The sequence below is a fragment of the Sparus aurata genome, chromosome 17 (assembly GCF_900880675.1).
Source record: "Sparus aurata chromosome 17, fSpaAur1.1, whole genome shotgun sequence".
In the NCBI taxonomy this organism is placed as follows: domain Eukaryota; kingdom Metazoa; phylum Chordata; class Actinopteri; order Spariformes; family Sparidae; genus Sparus; species Sparus aurata.
The window spans coordinates 35,372,069-35,393,316 of record NC_044203.1 but is presented as its reverse complement, the minus strand read 5'-3'; the positions used below and the strand labels follow the sequence as shown (position 1 = coordinate 35,393,316).

The window sequence follows — 21,248 nt, the reverse complement described above, 5'->3', positions numbered from 1 at the left end:
AATAATCCTGGATATAAAAAAAAATAAATCACTAATGCAACACTACAAGACAACAGAGGTCTTGATTTTTTCCCCTCTTTGGTTCTACAAGTTGTTTTGCGCAGATTCAGACAGAAATAACAGAATCTGCTCTACAGATTTATGTTGGAGGAAAAGGCGAGGCGAGGAGGGAAGGAAGGAGGGAGGGAGGGAGGGAGGAAAGGAGGAGAGGAGACAGACTGTAATTGATGATCTTGTCAGAAAGACCTCTATAAACCTCAGCCAAGACTAAATGATCCGTAAGGTGTGTGTGTGTATGATTTCACGAGTGTGTGTACCTGACAAATGCAACTGTACGCGCCTGTGCGTACGAGTAAACCCCCTGTTTTTATGTGTGTTTGCACTGTGTATCTCATGTGTACGACGTGTATGTGCGTGTTATAAGTTTGTACTTGTTTGCAATATTTTTTTTGCATGTGTGTGTGTGTGTGTGTGTGTGTGTACAGATGCATTTAAATACGCGTCTGTGTGTCGCCTGTAAAATGTGCCATGAATAGGCTTCATGTCTTTGCCTGGTGAAGCCTAAAATCTTCACCAAGGGACGGACACACACACACACACACACACACACACACACACACACACACACACACACACACACACACTCATAAATACCACGACCCACCTTCAAATGCAACACATTCATTTCACCTCACACGCATATTTTTTTAGCTGTTGTTTCGGCTGTAAACAAAATAGATCTATAGATATTAGAAATTCATGGTATCAGAGAAGAAGTTAGGATGAATTTAACACTGCAAATTCTATTAGAGCCGCGTCAATTCATCAATTAGTGGGTCGAAAAGCACATTTGCAACTACTCTAATTACCGATTATTCATTTCGGTAATTTCTTCATGAAAAAATGTCAAATATTTGCAGGTTTCAGCTTCTTAAATGTGAAGATTTGCTTCTTGTCTTTGTCGTCTATGACAGTAAACAAACAGTCTTTGAGTTTTGAACTGTTGCACAGAGGAAACAGTTTGAAGACACTTTGGGATCCATGAAAACTGCGATCAGCATTTCTTATTCTTTTTTGTAATCTTTTGACATTTTATAGGCAAAATGATGAATCAATTAACTGGGAAAATACCTCAATCATCCCTCCCTTCCCTGACTCACCTGGAGCAGCCAAGCTCTGGACCTGGGCGGGGACCTGGACGTTGGCCTCAGAGGCCAGGCTGAGGCGGCCTCCCTTGCCGATGCGATCACACAGCAGGGTGATGTGCTTCTTGAGGCGGGCGGTGTCGCGGGGGAGGCCCAGCACGGGGCCTCCTGCCTGGGCCAGAGAGGTGGCCTGGTCCTTGGAGCTCCGAGAGAGGCAGCTCCGCAGGAGGTGAGAGACGGCGGCATCGCAGCTCTCCTCCCAGCCCTGATGAAGAGACGAGAGGAGGAAGAGGAATGAAACGATGCTCCATGATAACATTTTATTATGCTGTTAGGTTAGACTTCCTCTCTGGACACTGGATCTCGTTAGTGGCAGATATTTCAATAAAATACAAAGCAGTTTGTGAAATGAAAGGACTGGAAGATTTTCAGTATTTATTCCTCCTTTTTATTAATTCTTTTATCTTTACGTTAAAGTAATATATATACATATTAATGGGAAGTAGGTGACAAAGAGATGGAGAGAAAAGAGAAAGAGGGAGGAGGTCAAAAGAAGGAAAACAGAGAGCAGAAGATGGAGAATAGGTGAAAGAAGAGAGGGAAACAACCAGGCAGGAGGGAATTATGAGGCAGAGCGATGAGAAGGAAGGACAGAAAGAAAGAGAGAGGTAAAAAGAGAGGAGGGAAAAGAAGACGTAGACAAAAGTAAATAAATTAGGCCTGATGGAAAAGAGAGACAAAACAGAGACGAGCAGTATGAAGAGGAAAAGAAAGGAGCGAAAGGGAAGATGGGGATGAAGAGGGGATTTAATGGACAATCGTTAACCTTAAATCTTGATGCTTTAACGACGCTCTTGACTTTTACAAAAGAGCAACGGAATAATAAAACACATGGGATCGAAAAAGAGGTAGATACATAAACACACACACACATACAGAGCGGTAATAAAAGGCAGTGAGGAAGATGAGAAACGTGTCTTTTGTCACTCTCTCTCCCCTTCTGTCGTCTCTGAGATGGCTGAGATATCTGGTCTGGACATCTCTAATCTCACACACACACACACACACACACACACACACACACACACACACACACACACACACACACACACACACAAATGTGCAGGGGGGGTGAGGTGTGTTGACAGGTATCCTCCCACCCTCCCCTATTCTTTCTCCCCGCACCTCGTCCTCCCCCCTGCCTGCCGCCATGCTGATAGGCCCCTAATGAGCCATAATGACAGGTAATCAGCCCTGTAATGATGATGACAGAGAGACACAGACAGAGACAGGGAGAGACAGAGAGAGAGAGAGAGAGAAAGAGGGGGAGTTGAAGAAGGTCAAGGAGATGAGATGATGATAGAGGGGAAGGCAGATATTAAAGACGAGAAAAGACGAGTGGAAAAGACGAAGGACGAGCGGAGATTAGAACGGAGGAATGACAAGAAGAAAAGTCTGGAAGAAGAGAAAATAAGAGAGGAGGGAGGAGTGGGAGGAAGAGGAGGAGGAGGAGGAGGAGGAGGAGGAGAGATGGGAGGTGGGTGACCTATTCTTACCACAATACCTCACCAGGTTATCAGATGCCTGGAACAACATAACTGCAGGTTTCTGTGGAAACTCTCACACATACTGACACATACGTTCCACATGCTGCGGAGGAAAATTAAATGTCTTTTAGACCTAAACGGCAGACATCCATCCTCCTTAACGAGAAGAAAGGAAGCAAAGAGAAAAAGGCGGGGCGGAGCGGATTGGACCGAGGCCAGAGCGATAAATTAAGACGGAGTTCCCACTGATGCCAGAGTTTGTTTCCTGTGGCGATCTCTGTCAGAGAAACAAGACGGGGATTGTTTTATTCGCGGATCTGTGAAGATTTGTGTCGGCGCTCAGTCATTACCGCTTCAAGTGAAGACTTTCTTAAATGTTCAGCGTGTTCGGAGTGTTTGTTTGAAGAAGAAACGAGCTGCTCTGTCAAGTTTCACCTCCCGTTTAAAGAGCGAAGAGTTCTGTCTTTAAAAACGACGAGCGGGTGTCAATAAACAACACTTACCACAAGTTCCAGACACAAGACAGATGAAATAAAGATTACAAGTGAAGTCTAATCCTTTAAAACTTTTCCTAAACCTGTATTGACTGATAGTTTTCTTTTCCCATGGTAACTTCTATAACCTAGCCATTTATTTTCTTTCAGTTTCGGTTCATTCAGTCACATGTCATATGTCCCATACTGATATGTGTCAAATCACATTCACATTACAACTGTGTTAGCTGAATGTTATATTGTGTAGCTGAGGGGATGATGGCTGCTTGAGACGGTGTTTCAACATTTGTAGGTGTGGATATTTCCTACAAGACGTTCGGACATTTTCCAGCCTAGTTTGTGGAGACAAAAGTGGATATTTCTGTAAAGCCACCAGGAGATTTTCAAGCTGTGTTTCTGACTTTCAAAACAGGTATTTTAAACCAAAACAGTCGCTGTGTCTCAGTTCAGGGTCTGCATCCTTCGAAGGACTCGGCCTTTGCGGTCTTCAGAGAGACCTTGTTAATCACGTCAGCCATTGTTAAATGTGACGGTCTAGCCTTTGGAGCATTTCCTGGTTGCGTCACCATATGAGGTCATGATTTCTGCCGAAAGTGACGATCTATGCCACAAGATGTGCTCATTTTTTTTTCTCTTTCTTTCTTCTTTTTCGGGCACGCAAAGAATCTTGGGATATGTGAGGCCACGAAGGATCGTAGCGGTGCATCCTCCGAAAACAGGGAAAAGAAGGCAGCATTTGTGGGCTGCATTTGGAGGAGCCTTCGGATTGGGAGAACCTTTGTGCGGCGTTGTGACGTAATTGGACTTTAAATTCTCCTCCGAAGGATGCAGACCCTGAATTGAGACACAGCAAATCGGCCGGACGGACACGAGTTTACTGAACCAGAACAAATAAAAATGCTTCCGACAGCGAGACCTTTTGTTTCCACCTAGTAGAAGTGGTGGTGGAGCTTAAAATACAGTCGTATAATCGTGGCTTTAAAAGTTATTTTTGACCCTTTGTTGGGTAAAACACCAACTGCCATAAAACTCAAGAGGACTCATCTACCCGAGTAGCTCCTCTGTTTTACTGGAGTCACTTTGATGAAGGGTGCATATACTGTTTTTGTCTTTTATTAGGTCTTAAGTCTTCTACGTCTCTGGTCTTTAAACGGTCTGAACTGCATCAGGAGAACGAGCGTCGTCGTGGGGAAATCCCTGGTGTGATTGCAGCATTACTGGATGGCCGTGGATTAAATGTTTTCCGAGCCCAGCACACAGCCTTGGAGGACTCCCAAAGCGACGGGTAAAAGGTTCAGACAGCAATCCCTCAGTCCTGACATCCTCATCATCAGGACTGGGAAAGTCATTTGAGGAGCCGGAGTTACGGCTCTGTGAGAACAATGTTGTACAGTCGGTCTCCGGGGGGAAGAAAATCCTCCACACAATCACTTCTCTTCACCAAATCAGTGGATTCCTCTTTCTGAATTATCAGTAAAGCTGGATTTGGCACCGTTCAGCACGCAATAAATACACTTTTACTTTCCAGTTCTGGTCTAATCAACTTTAAATGCAACCAATTACTGTAAATGCTTCACGAGCCCCTAATATTAGAGAAAAGGAAAACCTGGGGTTTGAATGGAGAGAGACAGCATGTAGGGAGAATTTAAGGGAAGTGTGGCAAGTTTAATTCAAAATGTGAACAAATTTTATATCCTCATTATCTAATATTACTGACATTTACAAGATCCATTCAGCTTGTAAAACAGGTGACCAATTGTCTGGAGGAATATTAACGTTTGAATAGTTTTTTGTAGTTGTTAAATGTGTTCAAATTAAAGACAGCAGTGAATCTATGAAAGAAAAGTGACGCGTTTTCAACAGGTGACTCTGCTGGATGGAGTCACATGGAATTAAAATCCTTTCAGCAGGTTATTAACATGTAGAGTCGCGTTATATTCTCCGTATAGCTCCGGTCCAAAACGACCCAGAAATAGTGGAACGACGGCACATGGAGAGGAAGTGAGATAGAAAGGACGGAGGGACTGAAGACATCTGGTAAAGCAACCCGACCGCCAGACAAAACATTCACATTAAGACAGTCCTCTAAACCCCCAGATGAAGTCCAATGCCAACCTTTTTAAAAAAGGGCGTTTTCCACAATTTCCACAACATTTGTGCACGGCAACTATATGGTTAGATTTGATTTAGCATCTAAAATACCAGTGATTTACAAATTACCGTTGCACGTTTGTCTGTCACTGTGAAGTCTGTATTTACTGACATTATCTCCTGGACATGATGTCAACTTCCAGAGGTGAAGCATCCGTCCTTCAGCAGACACTTTATTAATTCTCTCTTTAGAGTTTTATTCACTTTCTCCAACTGTTAGAAGCATAAATACTAATTTTTAGCTCTTTTAGACGCTTTGTGGCTGCAGCTGAATACTGAGGATAACAACCTTTTTTTAACCTTCTCTGTCTTCACTTTCTCAGTTGTGTAACAACAGAAAATAGACACAACCCCAAATCACTGACATGCTGCTTCGCAAGGGACTAATACCATCACATGTCTGTTTGTGGTGAAATATGGGAGGTAGGAATTTCTACAGGATTAAGATCGCAGGCGTCCTCTGCAATTATTACAAATGACTCGAGGTGCCGTATTGTTTTAACGCAGGGCGCTGCATTAATGAAACAGTGAGGCAGGTAGTAAGATTCAGGAAGTCGAGCTGAAGTAACGAATCGGTGCATTTAAAGGTTTAACAGCAAAATGTTTTTATCACAACTCAGGACAGTTATCACTGCGGAAACAACTTGATCTGTCTCTGGTGATAATTGCAGGGTTAACAGGAGAAATACAGTGTTCAGGTTGCAAAGTAATCCAGCAGGAATGCGTGATTGGCCGCCTTGTTGGATCTGGCGATGCAAATGAACCTGCATTTCTTGGCCGGAGTCCTCAGGCACTGGCACCCGATTCAAATGAACCGAGGGGGAGTTTTTTTTTTTCCACACGGAGTCAAAGTGAGTCTGAACGAGGCCTTCGGGGAAGAATCGTCCAGAAATGGACATCGTTCTTTGGGAAAAACTGGGCTGGGTTGAGAGGAAGTTCTTATAAAGTTCTTTGGGTCGGATACCGGCTTGGTCATGTGGAACGACACCGGTCCAAAAATCCACCCGATATGTTTCATATAAAAACGACACCTGGTGAAATACAATAGTGACCCTATGTGGCTCCGAAAAAATCATTCAATTCTGCTGATTGGAAACATTTCAAACTCTCCTCAATGCTTCTTTATTTCAACATAAATCTCAGAAAACCATATGACTCGGTGCTGCAAAGAACTTTCTAAAAATGCTCTTTACAACGCTGTAAATAGTTCTGCGGTGGTACGAGCCTAAAGAAACATTCTCAGGTACTATATAGAAATGTTTTGGTTCGGGGTGCAGGAAGCCGACGCGAGGCGGGCTGTACGACGGACTCTGGTAAAGTCAACAGAAGGCGGGAGGATGTGGGGGTCGAGCGAGAATAGCAGGCAGACAGACAGCGTCAGCAACTCTGTTCGAGAGCTGACTGACAGATGGAAAAAGAGACAAAAGACGGAGGGAGGGAGGGAGGGAGGGAGGGATGAGGAACAAGGGACAGAAAGAGAGACGAAAAGAGGTAGAAACCAGGACGGAGGAAGAAAAGAGGATGCAGGAGGAGACGTAGAAGTGAGGAAGACACGAAGAAGAAGGCTGATGGAGAAAGATGAAAAAGAAAGGATGAGCAAGTGAGTGGAATGAGGAGGAAGAGAAGGGAGGAGGGTGGTGGGAGAGGAGGATGACCGAGAGGGAGACGAAAGAGAGACGCAGTAGGAATGCAAGAAGAGGAGGAGGAGGAGGAGGAGGTGTTCTGCTCGGCTGCAACCAAATGAGACGTTTAGTTAGATACCACACAGATGCATTTCCTCTGGCGCTCCTGCTTTTCCTTTTTCTTCCTCCTCTTCCCTCAATCTACGGCGCAGACAGGGAGAACTTCTCTCCTCCCCTCTCTCCCCTCTCCGATCCTAAACGTATCTATTTACCTCCGATAATGAATTCTGAGCGTACGCAGCCGTGGTGGGAGGAATCCCTCCTGTTTAAAATCATGTTTCTGGGAGGAAAGGGGAAAAAAAAAAGGCTCACCTTGTTTTCTGACTGGCTGCTGTAACATTTTTGAAATTTTTGAAGTTCTTTGCACTTTGTAACTCAGCTGGATAATCACATAATCTACGCTAATGTGACAGATGACATATAGGTTTAAGGTCATTTGGTGTTCTGTTACATATTTCTGTGTTTTTCGGGCGGCAGAGATGATCGTCTGCGTCCTGATGGGATGCAGAGAAAGGGGAGTTTAGAAAAGGGGATTATTTCTGCAGTATGCACAGAACATTTCTGACTGACAGGACTTCTCCATTTTTACCTGTGAGCCCACTTCACCTGAGGAAGAGAGACGTGTCCTTAATTACTTTTGTCTGTCTAGCGTCCTCGAACTCCCCAGCTGTGGATCCATTTGGGCTCACAGCAAAATGAGTCTTTGTGAGCAAGTCAAGAAAGTCACAGTTTGTCCTGAAGATTGTAAAATACCATTTAGTTTCATGGAAAAGCACTCAGTGAACATCGTCTCGCACGATATGTCACCAACACTGACGTGGCCGTCAACTCCACGCATGAAAAGTATTAAAAAGGTGAAAATCACAATAAATCTTGAGAGCTGCAGTGAAGCAAACGGAGATCTCGACGAGGTGTCACACTTATGAACCAACAAGACGATGTCACACACACCACTTTCAAACTCCAAACCCTTCTATAATCCATCCTCTCTGTCCTCATCTTTGGCTTTTATTCTTGTTTGAGACATTCCTCAGATTTATTCCAGTGAAAAAGGAATCTCTTTGAGAGAAGCAGCTGCATTTCACCTGGAACAACCTCACCTGCATGGTCACAGGAGAGGTCAGAGGTCGAGCTGAAGGGTGTGATGGAGACATAACTGCTGTGTCTCAATTCAGGTCTGCATCCTTCGGAGGAGCATTTAAAGGCCAATTACGCCACAACGCCATGTGAAGGCTGTCCCAGTCCGAAGGCTCCTCCAGATGCTCCTTCTTCTCCCTGTTTTTGGAGGATGCACCGCTACGATCCTTTGTGGAGTCTTTGCGCGCCCGAAAAAGAAGAAAGAAAGAGAGAAAATGGCGACATCGCGTGGTGTAGATCGTCACTTTCGCGGGCCTGGGCGGCAGAAATGGTGACGTAAGGGTAAAACATCTGGTGACACAACCAGGAAATGCTCCAAAGGCTAGACCGTCACATTTAACAACGGCTGACGAGGTTAACAAGGCCGAGTCCTTCAGAGGATGCAGACCTGAACTGAGACACAGCAATCCACTCCAACATCACGAAGATGTGAGACACCAAATAACTTAAACATAACTTTATACATGATATAATTAAAGTTAAGCGAGGTGCTTTTGGTTGTTTTTGGTTTTGTTTTTGAAAAAAAAAGGCTCAAACTACAAAAACTCTGAGTAATAATCAGCCAGAATGACCCTTTAACGGCCAAAATTGAATATTTGCACTGATAAGTGAAACTAAACCACGTCCCCATCTCTCAGTTTGTAGTCATGGCGCTGTGTCGGAGAGTGTGTTGTGTTTTCTGAGAATAGCTCCTCCGAGCACCTGTTTGTTTTAATGTTATGGACGTGACCCTGATTACTGCTAATTCACGTAATGCCATTAATCCAATTTAGAATAACACACACACACACAGAGGTACACAGTCCCCTGAGGCTCATCAACTGACCCTCTGAACCTATTCCTGTCTACAATCAGTGTGTGTGTGTGTGTGTGTGTGTGTGTGTGTGTGTGTGTGTGCGTACACTGTAAAAGATATTTTATGTCCTGTTGTTTATGACGACACAGATGTTTGTGTGTAACGTGGCTCTGTCGGAGGAGGCTGGAAATAGACTTAGTGGTAATGAGAGGTTGAGGGGATTGATCAGAGCTATGGAAAAACTAACACACACACACACACACACACACACACACACACACACACACACACACACACACACACACACAGAGTACAGTACACACTCTCAGAGTCTCTATGGGGTGAGAAATCTTTCGTGGTCTGACTGCAGCAAATGGAGGAGCTCTGTCAACACGGCTGTTTATACGGAGTCCTCTGCAGTATGTACACACACACACACACACACACACACCTACACATTCACTCACACACAACCATATAAGTACACACACATATACACAATGACACAAAGTTCAGTATGTGAGTCAGAGGCTTATTAAAGAGCAATATGTCATCTGCTCACGCTGAGACCTATTGTGACCTTGACCTCTTGTGTGTATTTTTGTGTGCATTGTCTGTTGACGCACACAGACACACACACACACACACACACACACACACCTAATGCTTAAATCATAAACAGGTACCACAGAACACGCTCTCAGCGGCGCAGAGCTGACAGGTGAGTGTTGAGTGGCAGAGAGTGAGTGTGTGATTGAGTGTGTGTGTGTGTGTGTGTGTGTGTGTGTGTGTGTGTGTGTGTGTGTATTCCTAAGGGACCAGAAGTACTTAATGTATTTTAAAAGTTTTCAGAGTGTGTGTTTAAGCTGCGGCTGTGTTTACTGAGCAGGCTGCAGATGGATAGACAGACACTGACATGTTAATGGCCGCCTGTGTGTGTGTGTGTGTGTGTGTGTGTGTGTGTGTGTGTGTGTGTGTGTGTGTGTGTGTGTGTGGGTGTGTGCGTGTGTGCGCGTGTGTGTGTGTGTGTACCAGCTGCGGCGTGTCCTGCAGCAGCGGCAGCAGCGTGGCCTCCAGGATGGCGGTCTGGTCCGGGGTCAGGCCCTGCCACAGCGACATCAGCAGCACCAGCAGGTGCGTGGCGCTCCGTAGGCGGACGAACGCCTCCTCCAGCAGCGCCCGGTTCTCCTCCGCAGCCTCCGCCAGCGCCATCACCTGGAGGAAGGAAGGAGGAGTCGGTGAATGTCTCCCCTAAAAATCCCATCAGGACCGATACTGTACTTCCAAAGAAAACCATTGGATGAGAGGTCGGAGAGTGAGGATGTAAGACGGCTAGCTAGCTGTTCCATTGTTTACTACTGCGTGTGTTGCTCACTCCAGTTGGAGAACGATTATTCTTTGCTGTTTGCTGTTTAACAATAAAGACAACAACTCCCATGATTCAACACTACAGCAAGACATCATCACACTCTGTCTGTAACAGCATGCTGTGCATTTAAACAGCAGAACACGAGCATCAGTTTGACATTATTGTGTTGAGATTTGGTTTCCAAAGAGGAGGAAGTGATTCAACGTCCTTCTACATGTAATTCCTTTAGTTTTAGAGTTATTTCTTGTTGTATTAGGATTAAATTCACACTCAGATCAAACTGTGAAATCACTCTCCTGATAAAACACAGGCAGTCTCATTTCCAGGCTGTTGAATTGGAGACTTTGTAACTAAAAAAAATAAACTAATAAGCTAAAGTGGACGAAACAAAGTAGAGTTCAAACACACTGCTCTCTATACGCCGGCTCTGAAAGCCTCTGCAAGCTCTGATGACTCTCCCTGACACTTGGTTGGCCTCCACTTAGAAACGGCAGCATTTTCATGCTCCCATCGCTTGTTTTTCCAAAAAAAAAAAAAAAAAAGTTCAGAGACACGGAGAAGAGCAAACAGAAACTGAATACTGCCTTTGAAATGAAAAAGCAGCACAAGTGGAGCTTAAGTTCTTCTTGGTTCTACTAAAGTACACAGCTCAGCACTTGTTGAACAGAGAGTGAGTGAATGCATGAGTGAGGTGTAGGAGGGGACCAGGTGAACTCTGACCCCCAGCCCGGGGTCAATCCCTCCATCCCTCCATCATTACAACAACAGAGGAGTTGCAGAAGAGTGGAGAGGCGCAGACGAGTGATGACAGAGCAAGACGGATGGTGACGAGAACAACAAGAGAGGACAAGTCGGACTGGGAGAAACGGGAGATGAGGCGGGAGGAGGAGGAGGAGGAGGAGGAGGAGGAGGAGGAGGAGAGATCAACGGACAGAGAGAGAAAGAAAGAAGAGGTGAAAGCAGATCTGGGACTAATGGACGAGTGTGTGTTCAGATAAATGAGTGATCTGCAGGCCAGAGCGCCAACGTACGCCAGCCGCTTGTCTGACAAATGGATTCAGCGCTCGCCATTTGATACTGCGAAAACAAGAGATGGAGGAGTCTGAAGTGAAATGTGTGTGTGTGTGTGAGTCAGGGTTAAGCAGCGACTGCCAAAGTAAGCCATTTTGATTTGTGTAACACTAAACTACCAACAGACAGGTACATGAGATCGAGTGCCTCCTCTAAGACTGGCACGCAAAGACGTAAACAGTCCGAGCTGAAAACCTCAGCTTCACTTCCCCTCGTTTCCGCGGTAACCCCCGGCGGTAAAAAAGTCCCCGACCCTCCGTCGTGCCCGAGGTCATCTGTGGGTGCCGTGTCACTCACACCTCGCAGGTAAACCACACACACACACAAACACACACTTACCAGTCAGTGAACACATAATCCTTACAAATGCAGACGTTTTTGAGTTCACGTCTACACTCGTGAGGACCGTCACACATTTTATATATTCCCTTTTTGTCTAATCTTGCCTCTAACAAATACCATATCAAAATGAAGAGACATTTTAACTTTACGGCTAAAATCTAAAGATCCCATGTAGTCAAAATGCAATGTTCAAATGTTTTTCCTTCTCTTTATCTCACCTACAGCCCATCCTCCAATCAACGCTCTCTTCATTTTCAGGACGATGCCACGGATGTTTAAAACGAAGTACACTGTGAAAGTGGAGTGTTCCCGGGGGCCAGAAAACTTTATGGAGAAAAGTATTTTTTTAGGGCCAACGTCGTCTCTGAGATTGTGAACATATTCAGCTCTAACGTATGTTTCAAACACAAAAAATAAAGATTATGAAAAGTTTATATTCGCCAAAGTAATCCATCAAACCGTATTATTTTTTTATTGTTACTGAAACCAAAATCCGTCACAGGAAGCTGCATAAACAACTGCAACAGCACAAAGGCAACCCGGGTCATGTGACTCATGGCGTCCTGACGCAGTGATTGGTCCAGTTTCTAGCTTCAAAGAGTGAACTGCTGAATTTAGAAAAGTTTTCAAGACTAAAATCTTTAGGCAGAATTACATCCCTTTACTAAAAATCTGCTGCAGAGAATTTGTTTTACAGGAAGTATTTTCAACCTTTATTGCATTTTTTTGTAAGTATATTGAGAAAAACCTCCTTTATGATGTAACACATCTGATTAAACACATTTATAAAATGTTCGGTGTCAACTTTTCTCACGTCCTTTCCCTTAAACATCTTCTCCGAGCAGCTACAGCATTATTTACATTTTTATTGATATATTTAAGCAGCTCAAAGCACAGGGTTAATAACTGACCTGAAGCAAAAGCCTGTGCATGTTTACACTTTCAATATTTAACCAGAATGTCAGATTTAGGACACCGTCTCATCTTCAGTGTCAAAGGCTTGCAATTGATTTGTGAGTTTCCTAGACTGTTAGACTCGTCATGGCTGGAAAATTTGCAACAGCTGAAAATGTCAAAATGTCATAATTTTAAATAATTTTGAAATCAGTTGTGGGTGGAGTGTTTCCGGGGGCCAGGAAACTTTATGGTGTAAAGTATTTTCTGGTTTTCCGCTCGATGTCTGCAGCTGTTCTGCCTCGGCTCCGGACAGAAAGCTTTAGCTGTTGCTAAAGTCGCTGCTAACTACGACTAACCAGCAGCCTCGCAGTGAACTCCAACGAGCCGGGCTCAAAAACAACAGCTGAGGCCACTTACAGTATTCATTTATGGACGTTCCTGGTGGACAGAACCTGGTAGCTTTGTACTAAAGAAAGTACTTGAAGCTGCTGTTTGCCCGGTTAGCCATGCAGCTAGGTTAACGGTACTATTTAGTGACTCACCGAAACCATCTTTGCACTGTATCGTCATCAAACAGTCCAACGACCTCACGGAGATTGTGAACATATTCAGCTCGAACATATGTTTCAAACACAAAAAATAAAGATAATGAAAAGTTTATATTCGCCAAAGTAATCTACTGAAACAAATCATTTTGGTATTGTTACTGAAACCACATTTTTCAGACGACAATTACCAAAATGTGACTCTCACACTGATCCTCACAAAGACCGGCCCGAGAGACTTAAACCCAGAACTCCCAGTACATGACTTCTTGATATCCTCATGCACAACTTTTAACATGCAACACACACATTCTGACTTCCTCCACCTCTAAACACACACACACACACACACACACACACCCAACCACCCTCCCCCCCAGGGTCTCTGAAAAAAGTGTGTGTGTGTGTGTGTGCATATGTGTGTATTGATAAAAGGCTCCAGGTCCAGTGAAGGGCTCCATTGTTGGCAGCGGCCCGGCTCCACACACACTCTGATTGATGCCAGCTGAGAGAACACAAAGACACATTTAGCCTGGACACACACACACACACACACACACACACGAACCAGTGATATAAGAACATGCACATGTGAACCCAAGTGTGCACATGGCATGACACACACATGCCGAGCCGCGCACACACACACACACAGATGTACAATAGATATGAAGGCACACATGTAGGAGAGAACACACACAGAAAGAAATACGACACACAATGCTTTGAACACACACACACACACACACACACACACACACACACACAGTAGCTGTATGTCACCAGCTGAACTGCCGATGACCTTAAACAACCTGCAGTTTAGGATTCTGGGGTCGCGACATCCCGGCGTGTCCACAATAAAGGCAGGACTCTTTTCAGCACACATAAAGGGACATCCCGCTGAAAACCTGGCTCTCATCTCAGCGACAGTGACACAGAGTCTCAGCTGACAGATCTTTGCCACAGCGCTTCGTTCTTTCGGTTTCAAAAAACACTCTGCTATGAAACCTGACGTGACGAAATAGTGAGGAAAACATATTCACACCCTTTTTTCTCTCTTTCTCTTTCTCTTCGTGCATCTGCTCATCCTTTATTTTGTCCCAGACACTGAGACCAACAGCCTCTAATGCCAGCCAACATTTTATTTAATTCTTGGAGTCGCACACAGACACATTAAACAAACACTCATGTTTGTATATTCACGCACAAATGCACTAACATATGCATTCATACGCACCACAGCAACGAGAAATGGACTGAAAAACACAAACAAAAATAATGGCCGCCCTTATCTACGGAGACGCATGAGATCACACACACACACACACACACATCTGCGCACTGACACACACACTCACACACATGCGGCAAACAAACAAACTATGCGGCTGTGGTTTAAATGAAGTAATTTTAGCTGACGGACTGCGTGAGGTTTGGTGGCTACAACAAGAAGCCTGAAGAGGAACCAATCAGAGAAGAGAGACGACGGATACTCGCAGGAGGGAAAACAAAGTTTGAGGGGAGAGTTTGTTGCTGTGTGTTCACATTAAGATCCGTCAGAAAAAGCTGCGTAAACAACTGCGACAACAGAAACAACAACAACATTGTGGTGATAGCACAAAGCGACCCGGGTCATGTGACTCATGGCGTCCTGACGCAGTGATTGGTCCAGTTTCTAGCTTTAAAGAGAGAACGTATTTTTGAATTTAGAAATGTTTTCTAGACTAAAATTTACATCCCTTTACTAAAAATCTCCTGCAGAGAATGTGTTTTACAGTAAGTACTTTCAACCTTTATTGCTTTTTTTTGTAAGTATATTGCGGAAAACCTCCTTTATGACGTAACACATCTGATTAAACACATCTATAAAATGTTCGGTGTCAACTTTTCTCACGTCCTTTCCCTTTAACATCTTCTCCGAGCAGCTACAGCATTATTTACATTTTTATTGTTATATTAAAGCAGCTCAAAGCACAGGGTTAATAACTGACCTGAAGCAAAAGCCTGTGCATGTTTACACTTTCAATATTTAACCAGAATGTTAGATTTAGGACACGATCTCATCTCCAACGTCAAAGTTCTCTCATAACTCTGCATTTAAACAAAACTAATTCAAATCAAACTCCAAAAGTTCCAATTGCAATTTCCCCCCCAAAAACCTGCTGTCCTTTGTTTCTCTCTCCAGACGTTGTCTCATATGTGTGTTTGTGTATCAGTCTGACTTTAATCACAGTGTTTAACACAATACACACATTTGATTGGCTGAGTAGCATCATAACATCATGTGAGTGATTAACAACGCTTGCAATTGATTTGGGAGTTTCCTAGACCGTTAGACTCGTCACAGCTGGAAAATTTGCAGCAGCTGAAAATGTCAAAATGTCATAATTTTTCAATAATTTTGAAATCAGTTGTGGGTCTGTGTCCGGACAGCAGTCTGCCAGTAGGTGATCTTTGGGGGGATAGAGAGGGACGACTGGTTAACGAGGGGGGCAGTGCTCACCCCTCAAATCACCTTCTGGGTACGGGTGCTCTGATTATGAAACAGCTGCTTTGTGTGACGTACTGAAACTGTCAAAGCAGCTCAGTTATCAGTGGAGAAGTGAGTGAGAGTCAGAGTGTGTGTGACAGAAACACAACTGAGGTCCAGACAAGTGAAAGTCAGTAAAAGTCAACATGTGCAAGTGGAAGAATGAATCAAAACGATGCGATGCCAAAAGTTTTATCCTCGGATAAAATGACACAGGCGAGAAACAAAGCAGAGAGTGTTTTTATGATCGTGTGTGTGTGAGTGTGAGTGTGTGTGTGTGTGTGTGTGTGTGAGTGTGTGTGTGTGAGTGCTCCACAGAGCCGACAGATTAGATGTTTCCTGCTCAGTTAGCCACAGCAAGCAGCATGGATGAAGTCCAAGCCACACACACACACACACACACACACACACACAGTCATATGAAAACACATGTATACACACAGCATACAAATATACAGACACAAACACGAGATGTTCGCACACAAAAACACACACACACACACACTATTTGTGTGAGCGGAAAATGACAGCAGCCTGTTTGGCAGAGAGCGACGTGGCAGAACACATCCGTCGTTCCCTGGAGAATGACGAGACAAGCGAGGAAGGAAGAAGGAGATGAAAAAGACAAAAAAAACGGATACGAAGAAAGAAATGTTTACAGTAAAGGAAAATGAAGTGATAGAGAGAGAAAACTTCAGGAGTGGGAGGGAGGAGAGACGGGTAAGAAGTAAAGAAAACAGTAGAAAGGGTTATGTTGGGGTTAAATGACTGTGTGTGTGTGTGTGTGTGTGTGTGTGTGTGTGTGTGTGTGTGTGTGGTGTGTGTGTGTGTGTGTGTGTGTGTGTGTGTGTGTGTGAGAGAGAGAGAGAGAGAGAGAGTGTGTGTGTTCAGGATCAGTGTTTCCGTGTTTTAATTAAAGAGCCAATTAGAGTAGCAGTTTAACGACGGCTGAAATCATAGAACCCATTTCCTCGCCTGGGATGACTAATAGACACACACACGCACACACACACACACACACACACACCAACCCACCACCATCCATGGATACAACCACAAACACACACTTTGGAAGTCTCACATCACACACACACGCACACAATAATAAATGTGCTTTCACTAACACAGGAACACATTTCCCCAGTAATAGAAGCACTGCATAAGATTCACTGTTTCAATTAGTCACAAAGACACACACACACACACACACACACACACACAAGAATGAACATACGCACACACACACACACGCACACACACAGATGCGTGCAAAGACATTTCGAGTGGTGAGGTCCAAATCTCTAAATATGTGTCTTGTTTAAGTTCCTTTCTGCTGTTGTACAGCCCGATGTTTTATGCCAAACACCTGCACACACACTCACACTCACACACTCACACACACACACACACACACACACACACACAGACTCACACACACACACACACAGACTCACACACACTCACACACACTCACACACACACACAGAAATACTGCAGTGGCGTTTGAAGACTTTTATGGAGTTAATCTAAACATTACAAATTGTCAGACACTGGCTTACACTATCCAACTACACAAATACACACGAAGAACTCGAGATACCAAACACATATTTGCCTTTTCATCTCTGTGTTTGTCTCTTCAGTCATCTGTGTTCATTTTACAGACACAGGAATCTGAATTCTGTATATAATTAACATACTGTGTCCTTTTTTTTTACTGGCCCTAATGATTGATGATTGCTAATGATGATGAATACGTACGCATTGATTATTTGTAACGTCAGTTTGTAAAGTCAAACTGCAAAATGAGTCAGTTTGACTTCTGAACGAGTTACATGTTAGAAACGTTCGGAACTAATGAAAAATGTCTTTAAAACAAATAATACTGAAGAGCTGAATGGAACCATCAACGACTGATGACGAGATGCTGGTAACTGAAAATGTACAAGTTTGTCTCGATGGTGGCACTAGAGCGGAGGTCATGGAGTTTAATCTAAAGTGCTCGACAGATTATGTGCAAAGTTAGTCAGAGAAAAAAGAGGATAAATGTGTGCAATTAGAATTTAAAGCCTGATGGCAATTAGTCTTCGTTGTCTTGGGTCGATGAGCGACCATATCCAAAACTAATCCAGTGAAAATCTGCCCACCAGGAGGGACATCGACCTGATGACAGTGTCAGACAAAAGGAAAGGAGGTTGCAGAAATGAACTAGAGACCATCAACCAGATTTATCAAACCTTCGCCATCCTGCCAGTGGAGAAGTGTCGATCTCAGAATGTGACGTAACCTGGAGGACAGTTAAGGTGGAACTACTGTCTTCCAGCAACAACTATCCACACGAGATCTCACGTGACTTTTCCAGCTTTTGATTTTAGTATTGTTTCTTATATGAGGCTCCTTTTTCAACCTCAAGGTCAAATATTGTTTTCCGCTAACGACAAAACAAGGAATAATCCGTGCATTTATATGTAACTAAGCTTTAGGAGCGTTCCACCTTAACTGTGCTCCAGGTTACGTCACATTCTGAGATCGACACTTCTCCACTGGCAGGACGGCGGCGAGCGGAACAAGCTACTGCTAACGTGAGTTGTTCAAAAACCTTCTTTTTAATAAACTCTGTGTACACAAACAATGTTCTCAATGCTCGTGTTCATGTGTAGAGACCCTGGTGATACTACCAGCAAAGTTTCTTCTTACTGTTTTAAAAATAGAGATTGTGATGCTATCGTAAAAGTGCCCGTAGCACTCCCACTGAAAATGAGTTTGACCCAAAAACAAAAATACGCTAAATCTAAAAAGCGCCTCTTTCGTCGTAATTATGCTTTTACACGAAGGTTTGACTCAGGTACATTCACAAAAAGACCCTAGGTTGCATTTTGACGACAGTTTCATTTTAACTTGACACAGTTCATGGCAACGAAGAAAAAATGAAGTTAATTCAAACAGAAAAGAGACAGAGAGGTTGATTTGGGACGTAAACAAGCGGCAGACGTTGGAGACAGAGCAATCTGGCGGACGAGTGAAGGGCCGATCAGCATCTCCTCTCCGTATGTCTGATAGACAGATAGGCAGACAGACAGACAGTAACCACTATTGTCCGCGGTCAAAACAAGCACACACACACACAATACTGATAACAACGTCTGTCTACACTCTCGCTGATAAGACGGGGAGCTGAGGGGGGGCGAGAGAGGAGCAGACAGAACGGAGCGAGAGACGAACAGACGGAGACAGAGAGGGCAGGTAAAAAGTATTTGGAGATGGCAACAGAGACGAAGAGAAGGAATAATAGAGTTAGAAACGTGAGGCTGTTGGTTACTCAAGTCTCCGCAGAATAGAGGGCGAGGACGAGAGGGGGATGAAAACGATAGGATCTGGCAACCCAGCCTGATCCCACCTCTGATGGTTCACCTCCTGTGGAAACCTCTGGAACGCACCAGCCTGATAACCACGACCTCTCCTCCACCCTCCGCTTGCTTTTCCCATCCTCGACATATTCAAACTCTATCCTGCCTCACACACGCTCACTCAAGCAGCTGATGAAGTTTGGATTGTGTAGCTGAGAATAATCAATAAAAGATTATTGGAAATTTAGGACAGGAAGCCACTGAGGTAAAGTAGATATGCAGTAGGGGTGGGCAAAAATATCGATACGGCAATATATCGCGATACTTTGCCGCCCAATACAATAATGATTTTTCAACTCCAGATATCGATATATCGCCGAAGAGCGACTCTGCTGTGTGGCGGGTGTATTTCTGTAGTAGAGAGAGTGGCTGAGGTCTTTGCAAAATGGATGGTAAGTTAACAACGCCTCCGCAATTTAAAGTTGACGTTTGGAAGCACTTTGGCTTCAAAGTTAAGAGAGACAGCAAGAAAATCGAGCTGGACAAAGAGAATATTACTGCACGGAAATTTCATGGGAATTAATAAAATGGAGAGGCTGTTTTGAATTAAATAGTTCTGACTCAATTTGTCCTCTGATCAATATCATCTGATGTACATATACAGGTACTTGTGTTTTCATCTTTATTTATATCGTGATATCGTGATACGTATCGTATCGTGACCAAAGTATCGTGATACGTATCGTATCGTGAGGTTCTTGCAAATACCCACCCCTTATATGCAGGTGTGAACAGTCCTAAAACACCTGATCAAAATTCACTGATAATCCTCATCAAGAATAGATGTGAAGTTCAAGGACACTCCAGTTGTTCTTTGACCCGGACTGATGGATGTTCGAGATCCAGGAATTGATCCTGCTCAACCGCTCCGCTCACTTCCAGGTGATTCAGTGAGTGCGAGCTAAATGCCTTGAATTTAAAAAAATACAAGAAGTGAGAAGGTGTCTGGGGATTCTTCGGTAAAGAAAAATAAAGTCAAAGTCGCCCTTTTTCAGCCGCCTCCCCAATCAGGGCTGTCAGAGATGCTTTAACAGGCCGTCGTTCAGGAGTACGGACGGCGGCGTGATTTATGAGGTTGTCCCGCTCCGTCAAAGAGCCGGCTGAGCTCTTGTGTTTTCTCTGGGACGGCGAGGCTGAGAGAGGGAGGCCTTCTGCTTTTCTTTGACACGCGCGTTCACACGGTGGCGAACAAAGAGCTTTATTCTGCGCTGATAGGTCGTGTGTGTGAAGGAGACCCGCCCTGCCTCCATCGCTCTCCAGACTCCCGTCCCTCCGTGATGAATATGTCTCTTTTTTCAGTTGTCAGAGTCTGAAATATGGGCAGATGAAAACACAAACACACAGCGCTGGTACACACTGGTACACAACACACACACACACACACACAGAAAGACATGACCATTCACACAGCGCCGCAAATCTCCACACGGAACCAAAACTGTGGAAAACTTAGTGGACTAATCCCAAAGTTCAACAGGAGAAAATTAAACGATGACAGATATCTTCCAACTACAACATTATGGAAGCTTGATATTTCTCAGACGCATCACTGGGTCAGTCCAGACCAGATTTGTTTAAAGCCAGAACCAGAACTTGCTTCTAAGTCCGAGTGAAGGTCTTCAAGTTTCAAGCTTCAAGACCAAATATGACAGACTGAATTTAAACATTTCTAATTGATGGAACTGAGTCTTCGGTTTGAATATTTTACTCAGTGTAAACATCATTAAGAGCCGGGACAAGGTGATTAATAACATATATAACACTGTAAGTCAGCGCGCTCAGAGGAAGTGCACGGGGAAAACTGGATTTTAAGAGATTCATGTAAATATTTAATTATTTTGACTGCTGGTCAGACAAACAGTCATCTGGATTAAATCTTGGCTGCCAAGCCAGGGACCGCAGTTTGAGACGCCGTTTAACGAAAAGAGACATTTCTGCAGCTAAGAGTCTCTCAATCAAGACAAAACAAAATACGGTGAGCAGCGTGGGATCATGGGAGTTGTTGTCTTCAACATCATTTGTGATTCAAACAAGAATATTCAAGGACGGGGTAATGTTTGAACATTTTAATTAGTCCGGTTTGCAGACTTCTTTCCCTTCTCTCTTCCCAGAAGTGACAGTTGCTGCGTCTCAGT

At 44.0% G+C, this 21,248-nt stretch overlaps 1 protein-coding gene across 2 annotated transcripts in view; it reads right to left on the bottom strand.

Moving 5' to 3' along the window:
- Nucleotides 1–21,248, bottom strand: part of bbs9 (Bardet-Biedl syndrome 9) — a 177,929-nt gene that overhangs the window by 71,338 nt on the left and 85,343 nt on the right. For both annotated transcript variants that reach the window (XM_030395059.1, XM_030395060.1), the window contains 2 exons: nucleotides 9,985–10,167; nucleotides 1,161–1,410 (listed from right to left, as the gene is read on the bottom strand). In XM_030395059.1, coding sequence (XP_030250919.1) covers nucleotides 1,161–1,410; nucleotides 9,985–10,167 — 433 coding nt within the window. The remainder of the gene's footprint in view (nucleotides 1–1,160; nucleotides 1,411–9,984; nucleotides 10,168–21,248) is intronic.